This window comes from Mus caroli, chromosome 1, assembly GCF_900094665.2.
Source record: "Mus caroli chromosome 1, CAROLI_EIJ_v1.1, whole genome shotgun sequence".
NCBI classification, from domain to species: domain Eukaryota; kingdom Metazoa; phylum Chordata; class Mammalia; order Rodentia; family Muridae; genus Mus; species Mus caroli.
The window spans coordinates 135,442,032-135,452,549 of NC_034570.1; the positions used below are offsets into that span (position 1 = coordinate 135,442,032).

The window sequence follows — 10,518 nt, forward strand, 5'->3', positions numbered from 1 at the left end:
CTTGTAACTCTTTAGCAGTGTTCTCCTGTATTTCTTTAAGTGAGTTATTAAAGTCCTTCTTGATGTCCTCTACCATCATCATGAGATATACTTTTAAATCCTGGTCCAGCTTTTCGGTTGTGTTCGGCTTCCCAGGACTAGGTGGGGTGGGAGTGCTGCATTCTGATGATGGTGAATGGTCTCGATTTCTGTTAGTAGGATTTTTACGTTTGCCTTTCGACATCTGGTAATCTCTGGCACTAGTTGTTATAGTTGTCTTTAGTTAGAGCTTGTTCCTCAGGTGATTATGTTAGCCTCTATAAGCAGACCTCGGAGACTAGTCTCTCCTTAGTTTCAGTGGTCAGAGTACTCTGTGCAGGCAAGTTCTTCTCTTGCAGGGAAGGTGCCCAGATATCTGGTGTTCCAACCTGCCTCCTGGCAGAAGTTGTGTTCTACTCACCAGAGGTCTTAGGATCCCGTAGGGGATCTTGTGGAACTCCAGTGCTGCAGCGGACTGGAAGCTCTATTTCTCTTTCTTAACTCCCTGATTCAGTTCTTTTATTTTTAAAATTTATTTTTATTTTTCATTTTGTAGTTGTCTAGTTCTCTGAATATTTCATACCATGTACTCTGATCATATTCATCTTTCCTTCCCAATCTCTTCCCAGATCTACCACCCTTTCAGTACACACTCAACATATTTCCAATTTTTAAAAACCAGTTAAGTAAAGTTTGTATCTGCCATGTACTATTGTATGAGTGATCTTCCATTCAAGCGTGCAGGACCCATCTGGGGCCACACACTTAAAACAATAGATTCTCCCTCTCCCAGTAGTTATTAGTTGTCAACAGCTTCCCAGCTGTTCACCTCCCCTCTCCAGCTTGGGATTTTCCTCTGACTTGAACTTGCACAGGTCTTACACACATTGTCACAGTACTTTAAGTTCAAATATACAACTGTTCATACAGTTAGAAAATGCTGACTTATTGTAGTCATTTGTCACCTATAGCCCTTACAATCATTCTTACCCCTCTTCTCAATAATCTCTTAGTCTTAGGGGGGATATATGGTATAGATGTCCCTTCTAGAACTGAACATTCATTATTTTCTTATTTCCTGCACCTTCACCAATTATGGATCTCTGTGTTAATTGCCATCTACTGAAAAATAAAAGCATATCTGACAGGGGTTAAGGGATGCATTATGGGTATAATAATTATAAGTCATTAGCAGTTGGCTTAACACTGTTAATTTAGCAGAACAATGCTCACAGGCTAGTCTGTCTAGCCTTTGGTCCTGATAATGGTGACAGATATGAGTTTCATCTTGGGAACTGGGCATAACCCTAATTGGAAAGTGGATGATTACTCTTATGATATCCATTCCTATTTGGCACCAATAAGCATGCAGTAGCAGGCCAGGGGCCATGATAGCTCACCCACCTGTGAAGCCTGATTCAGTTTATATCTTTTCTTTCTTCTAGCTTGGAATCTAGAAGACTCCCTATTTGCTTGGAGGTAAGGTAGTTTTAAAACTTTTTATGCGGATGCTCTGTGCCCTCTCTCTCCAGAGTCGCTTCTCAAATTGTTCCCCAGTGCCAACTTTGCCATTTCCTGATTCAACACATTTTCCTTTGCAGTGTTTTCATACAAGCCAGCTGTCTACTTGACCTCCACACCAGTAATTTTAGCATCCTTTTCCTAGTTTTTGGCCTCTTGAAAGTGACTGGCCAAGCTGGGCCGTGGTGGCACACACCTTTAATCCCAGCACTTGGGAGGCAGAGGCAGGCAGATTTCTGGTTCCAGGCCAGCCTGGTCTACAAAGTGAGTTCCAAGACAGCCAGAGACCCTGTCTCGAAAAAATAAAAAAAAATAAATAAATAAAAGAAAGAAAGAAAGAAAAAAAAAGAAAGAAAGTGACTCTCCAAGTGTCAATCTAGCATTCACAGATCCAACTTGCAACATTTCAAGGTTGGGCAAAGCAAGCAAGTGTGCCCAATGATTGTCATTGTTACTGGGCTTTTTTGTGTGTTGCTTATTTGTTTCTTGAGGCAGAATTTCAACACTCCCGCATGCTTTTTGAAGCAAGTATCCTCAAGTACTCCAGGAAAGCAGGCCCTGTAGCCCTGTCATCAATGAGTACAAAGGCAACCACTCTCCCTGCTAATGCTCTCCTTATCATGGCCATTGGTTAAATTTCTTCTATGCGCAGCTTCAGAATAAACAATTCCGCCCATTTCTTTCCAATTCGTTTTATTATTATTCACTTTTTTTTTTCTTGAGAAGTCAAACAATCTATCTCCACTTGACACTTATTCTGTCAATGCCAGGTTCTTTGTCAAACACTTAGAATCTCACATTATTTTCATAATTAATACTTATTAGGTCTTTATTGTTATTATTAATTATTTGATTTGAGAGGGCCCAGCTTATGGGAAAGAATGCCACACCCTGGGAACTGGTTCTAGACAGTCTAAGAAAGCAGGCTGAGCAAGTCACAGGCATGGGCAACAAGTCAGTAAGTAGCATTCCTTTATGGACTCTGCTTTAGTTCCTGCTTGACTTCCTACCCTACTTCAAAATTCATGATGAGCCATGACCTTAACCTAAAATAAACCCCTTCATCCTGAAGTTGCTTATGGTCATGGTGCTTTGTTATACCAATAAAAACCAAACTAAGGCAGCAGTTCAAAATTATAATCTCAGCACTTTGAAGCCTAAACAGGCAGGAGGACTACCACAATTTCAAATTTACCCTGGGCTACACAGTTAATTTTAGGCCAGTTTAGGCTGCAGAATGAGATCATGCCTTAAAATAAATAAACAGAACAAACAAACAACCCACAATACTACAACCATTCCAATGCGGGAAAACCCTTCCCCCAAAAGAAGTGAACAGTAAAGCTCGGCATAGTAACGCAGGCCTCTGATTCTCAGGAGGCAGAGACAGATCTGTCTCTGTAAGTTCCAGGCCAGACCTGGCTACATAGTGAGGCCCTGTCTCAAAAAAGGGGTGGGGTGGAGGTAGGGGACAGAAAATGGCATGAATCATGTTGAGTTGAACAAAGCTGATGAAAAAGCACTAGGCTACAGAAAAGATTACATATAATGAGTCTTCTTTGGGAGAGCCTTCTATTGTGATGCACTGATGCTTGTGTAAGCACTCGTGAGTGTGCAGACACACAAGACAAACTACATCCCTATGCTGCTCTCCTATCTCAAGATACAGGACCTGAGACAAAGCAAATTGATTTTCCCAAGGGTAAAAAAAACATAACAAGAAGGATTCTATTTAGTAATTTCTTCTCATGTTACTAGTCAGGGTTCAATTAGACATAGATGACAATAAATGGTGGGAAGTTGAGTAACTCCTAAAACTCCAAACAAGAAGTTCAACTCAAGATTCTCCAGCTTTGACTATAAGCAGTCAACAACTTGAAGACAACACTACAACTGGCAAAGAACAGGAATGAATGAGATGGGCACAAACTATCCATTCCTCTTTCCTCCTCAATGGCATTCTTTCAAACATAACACAGGTAGGTAGGTCCTTAGTGCCACAAAAATCATCACTAGTTGCTTTCAAGTAACTAAGTCTGTGTATTACCATCAACTGTCCTAGAGAGCCTTGATAATTGAGGATCATTTATATCAGGAGCCCACACATCTTTATCACATTGAGGGAACACTCCAGATCTGTCATAGTTCCATGTCCGGTCTCTGGAACTCAGTCAATCTAGAACTGGATCTGGAACCTAGTTTCTAAAATGTACTCTGTGTCTATTAGTTCTCAGCTTTTAAAAATGTTTCTTTGCACAACTGTATTTGGAAGTATTGTATACTCTAAAGTTGAAGTTTTCTTGTACCTTTCCAAAGTGAAATTATTTGAAACCCTCCCTCCCCATATATAAAAAATATATATCCTTTTAGCATCATTTGACCGAAGTTTAAAGCAACCTGGTTGGCCTCCATGCATCCAATGGCATCTTCCAAGAGTGAAAATTCCTTGCAGACATAGCCATAGTCGTAACCTGTGTTATACTCCTTCAACTGCAACTCCTTTACAGGTATGCCATCAGAAGTTCGAAAGGCATTAAGAATCTCTTCTTTTGTAGTATTTCCTGGGACCCCATTTAATTGAATAAGCCTGTTAGGTTTTTCCTCACTTGGGCCAGCCCTATAATCTTGATCCTGAAGGTCTTGTTGGGCATCTCTGGCCATTTTGCCCTGAGAAAATGACTTGCTCTGGCCATAGCCAAAAATATGGCTTCCTGGCAACCTGTGATCCACATCACAGTATTCAATGCTTCTGTAATCAGTGTCTTGTTGGCCAAGAAAGTCCAAATCTCCTTCTTTAAACAGACCAGCATCTGAACTCTGTTGTTTGCCTCCATAAAGCTTTGGCTTATCTTGTTCTTGAACTGGACTTTGGCTGTTTTGAAAGTCTGATTGAGATTCATGTTCAAAAGTTCCACTTTGTGTTTCTCCTTCTCTTGTTTCTGAATGGTCAAATTCTCCCTTCTGAACACCAAAAGCAGGTCTTTCCACTGCATGGCCATGTATGGATTCTTCTCTCTTGTTTATATTCATACCAGAATGTTCTCTCTCTTGTGAAGAAGGCTGAATGTAATACAAAACTTTTGGATCCATAGGAGGCATCTCCCTTTTTCTAAATTCCATACAAGGTCCTACCTCTCTGCCCTGAAAATCTTGGTAAGTCCTAGTACGATGTCTACCTCTGAAATCCGAATGTGGTGTATCCCTGTTCCTAAAGTCTAGATCAGTAGTAGATGAATCTCGGCTTCTATAGTCCACCTGTGTTCCATCTTTATCCCTGAAGTCCAAATCAGATACATCTCTGTTCCTAAAATCAGAATGAGACTGATCTCTGGATCTAAAATCCAAATCTGATAAATCTCTTCCCCTAAAATCGGAATGGGATCCCTCTTGGCCTCTAAAATCTAAATCATAAGTGCCCCATCCCCTAAAGTCAGTTGGAGGAACATCTCTACTTCTGAAGTCAACAGTATGAGAATCCCTGTCTATAATTTATATGCGGTGGCTCCCTACCTCTATAATCCATAGGAGTACCATCTCCACCCCTGTAGTCCATAGGTGGTCCTCCTCTATCCTGAAAATCCCCAGAATGTATGTCCCTGTTCCTGAAGTCCAACTGTGCTGAATCTCTACTCTGGAAATCTGAAGATGAAAAATCTCCCCCTCTGAAATTGTGTCCAGGTCCCTCCCCTCCTTGATAGTCACGATGTGGTCCATCTCTAGCTCCATAGCTGAAAGAATGCTCCTCTGCATTTGCAAAGGGAGGTCCTGAATGCCCCTGGAAATCAAAGGGAAGTGAATCTCTGCCAGGAAAGTTGCCAGAGTGTCTCTCTTGAGCATGACTCTTAAGGGGAGGAGGAGGATAATCCCTGTTCCACCCAGGAGCAAACCTTTCTTCTTGGCTCCCACTGTAGAAACAAAGACAGGGTTATTCATATTGTCCAGAGAGTTTGAAATCTACACACCAGCATATTCTTCTCTAATCACAGCATATTCTTCTGTAAACATATTTTGGGGGGCAGAGTTCTGCAACAGGTTCCTAGATTGAAAAGATCCTGTTCTGTTAGCAGATCGAGAATCCCCCCCCACCCCCATCTCTTTCTATGTCAAGAAAGCTTCAATAACTAGATCTTTTTCCTACCAAACTCTAGCACGGTGGTACCAAAGAAGCATAGCCGCCACGGCCCGCTCCTTCCCCCCCTCAGTGGCTGCCACGGACCCAGCGTCCGGGAGACCGCAGAACCTCATATTTTGAAAATGGAATTCAGTGTTCTTTAATTTTACTGTTGATTACCATAAAGCACCCATCCTCTAGTAGAGTAGCAAATTAATAACAGTGAAATGTATGGAGAGTGAGTCAGCAAGTAACTAAGTCATTTTAATCCATGAAGCTCAACAGATTCATTTACCAGATGTTAGCCAGCAAACCCCAAGGCCATTGCATATTTTTCAAAGGGTTTAAAAGGTAAGTAAGAAGCTTAAGCGAGATGAAACATTTTCAGAATAGATAATCATTATGAAAACAGGCATCCCTGAGAGGCATTTTAAGAATGACTTAAATAATTACCCTAGTTTGATATATCATCTAGACCCACAATATTTGTCATAAGATAGTTGAATAACACTTGCATTTAAAGTGAAACATAATTCTGGAGCCACGTTTAGTGGTGCATAATTGTAATCCCAGTACATGAGATAGCATAAATTTAAACAGGAGGATCTTAAGTCTGAGTGTAGCCTGGACCACATAGTAAGATCCTGTTAAACAAACAAATAAATAAATGACACATGAAAGAACTCAACAACAAGGACGATCGCCGGGTTAATTGGTTTGCCTTTCTCAAACTTGAAATGTTACAAGTGACTCTGCAGACCTCATTCCATTCAACTTTGCCATGAAGGTGCATCTTCCAGAGTAAACTAAAATCTCACAACCGCTGATTGTGTTTCCAGCTGGTCATGGTACTTAATTAATTGCCTATAAATATTTGTTGTAAAAATTAATAAATATTCTCTTCAAAGAGCTTTATTTCAGTTGAATTCTATTATATGACATTGCAACCTCTATTATTTAAGGAAGAGTCCTCAGATTATTCTATCTGGAGATTTGGAATTAAAATGCTTCTTTACATTTGTCTTAGTAGAGACAGAGGTGGTATTGGCCTGAAGTGACCAGGCAGTGTCTATAATTTGCTACCTCAAAAGGGTTGCCACAGCTAGAGAAATAGCTTTCTTAGGATATTTGGAGTGGAACGCATCAGTTGTCTGTCAGCAGACAAACTTTTCACTAAGAGGATAAACTCCTCAGTTCTGCAGGTGGTCTATGTACACAATGTCTACTGCTACTCCTTGTATCACCAGATGTAACTATTTCAGAATGAGTCCACTTGCATTTGGAAACAGTTATAGTAGAACTTAAAGATCCCTGCTTCTGGCGGATAGAAAAGAACCTTGGTAGAGAAGAATTCTACTAATGTTGTAGTCTTGAGACCCCCTCCTGCATGTATTGTTTGATTCTGATCAACATCAGAGACATCTTTGCCTCCTCCCTATTGGGAGGAAACTTGTCCACAGACTAGAAGCTCAGGTTGTTTCCTCCAAACATGAGCAGGACCCAACACATGGTCAAAGTTCCTGTAATTAGATGGCAAGTTGATCCAATTCTAGATTAAATTAGTAAGTTCTTTTGACTCCCATTCATATCCCAATCATTATTATTTTGACCTCCACCATAATCTTTTAATTTTATTTCTTCAATGATTTGAATCTACCAGGGAAGGACATCATTCCATAGAAGCAATTGGGATTCTGTAAGAGTTTGCCAGCAGTACTGGTGATAAGTATTTAAGCAAAAACATCTCTTCAATTCTTGTTTTGTAGAATGGTTTGCTTCTGAGATCCATGTGTTCTATCTGCTCAGGCCTTTAATTCTAACTCTGAGTCAGGAGAGTTATCCACGATGACTTGAGTATGACAGTATTCTTCCATTCTCCAATTTTTTTGAAATGTTCAGAGCAGTTGTCCTTAGTATTTATCAGTCTGTAAGTGCTCTTTTCTCCCTCAGATTCTGACTCTGTATCAAGGACCACATAAATATCAGGCAGCTGATTTCTTAAAGAAGCTCATGTTCTCTTCAGTCCATTTGTACTTGGGATGTTCTTGTACATCACAAGATATTTTACCCACAGAACAAATGATTTCATAAGTAGTTAATGACCTTTTAGGAAAACTTGCCCTGGTAATTTCACAGTCTGAGTTTCCCTTGTGTTCACCGAATTCCCAGGTTAATCATGGTGCACTTTTCAGACATCCGTGACACCAACTTGGAATTCTGACTCAGTCTTCATGATTGGCCATTTTTAACCTGAAACTATTTATACCAGTATGGGATGTAGGATTGAATTAATGTTGTAAGTGAAAAATGCATGTTTTATGATTAACTTGCCTTGATAGAAGGTTTCAAAATCAATTGCATATTTTCCCATCGCTCATCTTCTTCCTGCTTTTAGTCCTCACCTCCTTTTTTTTGTTGTTTTTGGCATTTTCTATACTAAGTTGGAGCTGAAGCAAGCTGTTTGGTTATTGTTCTCATTGATAACTTACATCCTCTTTTCCGGTCAGCTCTATCTCAAAGAACATCACAAGGTTAGAGAGATAACCTCTGCCTAATGTGGGAACAAAACAAGACTATTTCTGACGGAGAAGTTGCTGTGTTTATTTCCAGAATGCCTCCCTATATCTTAAAAGATGAAATAGGGATTTTTTTTTTAAAAGAGAAAGTTAAATTTTTGTTGCTATACTTGTATTTATCAAGATGAAATTTCCTAGTTTTCTTAATGATTCCCAGATCTCTGCAGCTTTTATTTGTCAGTCACCAAAATGCCACTGTTGATTTCCTGCGTATTTTTCAGATTGGAATTATGTCATGAGGCTTTGCATTGTCAGGTAGCCTTTGGTAGTGTTCCTTCTAGGAGGAATCAAGGGGTCGTCACTCTAGTGAAAGGGATAAAAGTTCTCATAAGGATAGGGGAGTATGGGTTATTATAAAGTGAAAGCAGCACTTTGTGGTTCTAGGTGGCTTAGAACTCATACAATTAGAGAAAAACCACTTAATGCATGGAGAGTGTCCACTGCAGTTCAGTAGGGGATAGACAATGTCCATGTGAAGGCACACCTCAAAGGGAATAAAATGGTTTGTGCTTCAGGCATTATTAGTGATCATGGACTGCATATGTAGACTCTGCTTTCCCTGGAAAGATGTACCATCAAAGATGATACATACATATATGTATATCTATGTATATATATATATATATAATACCTATATGTACATACACATGTACACATGCATACACATACACACATATACATATCTTTTATGTAAGTTAATAGATGGAAAACAAAGGAAGTCATAAATCAAGGCATTTTCCAAATACAGTGGTAAAGACCAAAAGTTGGGAGGTTAGAGGAAAGCAGGGAGTCCCCATTATAGTTTCAGATACCATCTATGATAACCTTAGTTTAGGGCTGTTATAAGCTTGTAGATTGCTAAAAATACATTTCAAAGGTTTTAACTGATAGGAAAAAAAATATTACGTCAGACAGAGAGGTGGGAAATGGAGGCCACAGAGGGAAACAAACAAACAAACAAAATGGACCAAGGTAATTTTGCTATCACAGTCTGCAATTTTCTAAGTTTCCACAATTCTGAGGTGCAGCCTAGTAGAATCTTTCACACAGAGTTGATCCATCTTCAGTTCTGGGAACTTAAACTCTGAGTTCCTAATTTGCTTCCTTCCTAGAACTCACAGGCAGTAGTACCACAAAGGTCCAGCCACTGTGTTTCTTTTGACCCAAAACCATTGAAGCAAACTAACTGAGACACATGCAATCGGATTTGTGTCAGAGTATACTATTTCTTTAAAATTTGTAGTTCCCATAGCCAGCTAGTGATTGGGACACTGACTTGGTTTTATAGATTGGATATAATGGCCCGACATTAAACCTCACAAAACCACAATGGTGGGTGATGGAAAGTCAAGAACCCAGTCTAACCTATGAACATGTTACCCTCCACTCTGCGTTGACTTCAAAAGCCTACCTGCCCCAACAGGTAGCTGAGCTTGGTATCCGCCATCCCCTGAAGAGTACTTAAGCTAAATTCCAGCCAAGAGAACTTTGTTTCTATGCTACTCTTGATTTAGTTCATCTTCATTGTTAACTTGCTTGGATTTAGAAGCACATTGAAGACAGAGTATGTTTGTGGTGGAGTTTTACTGTGATCACTGAGAATTAAACCCTCCTTTGGTATGGGCAGCAATATTTGAAGTGCTAGAGCCAGGACTGCATAAAATAGTGGTTTTTGACCTTCCTGATGCTGTGAACTGTTAATACAGTTCCTCATAGTATGGTGAGTCTGAACCATAAAATAATTTTCTTGGTAATTCATAAATATAATTTTGCTATGTTGTGAATTATAATGTAAATATTTGCATTTTTTCTATTGTCTTAGATGAATTTGACCCCCAATGGCATTGAAACCCAAAGATTGAGAACTTTTGCCATGAAAGGCTAGAAAGAATCAATAGCATTCTGTGATGTGGCCTACATTCTCATCTGCCAAGATCTGAGCTGTCTCTACAGCACATAAACTCTGCCATCATGTATGCAATGAGATTTGTGAATGACTGATGAAGCACTTTTAACCTCTGAAGCACAATAACCTGGTCTTCCTTAAGTTGCCTCTGTCAGGTACCTGGCCACAGTCATGAAAAAACGTACGCAGCATAGCGCCTTGCTCAAACCAGATTCAGAGTCTTTCACTCTGCTGAGGTCTGAACCACTCACCAGGACTCAGCAAAAAAACACAAAATCGGTTAATCTCTCAGGCTTTGTTCTTCTTGGGGCGCATAACCTAGAAAGACACAGGAAGAAGTTCATATTTACTGACAGTTTAAAACAAAAGAGAGAGAGAGAGAGAGA

At 39.8% G+C, this 10,518-nt stretch overlaps 1 protein-coding gene across 1 annotated transcript in view; it reads right to left on the minus strand.

Moving 5' to 3' along the window:
- Nucleotides 1-5,631, minus strand: part of LOC110296138 (RNA-binding protein 6-like) — a 30,141-nt gene extending 24,510 nt beyond the window's left edge. Inside the window, 3 exon segments of the mRNA XM_021164692.1 lie at nucleotides 3,937-5,023; nucleotides 5,025-5,444; nucleotides 5,570-5,631. Coding sequence (XP_021020351.1) covers nucleotides 3,937-5,023; nucleotides 5,025-5,444; nucleotides 5,570-5,631 — 1,569 coding nt within the window.
- Nucleotides 5,632-10,518: the final 4,887 nt, after the last annotated feature.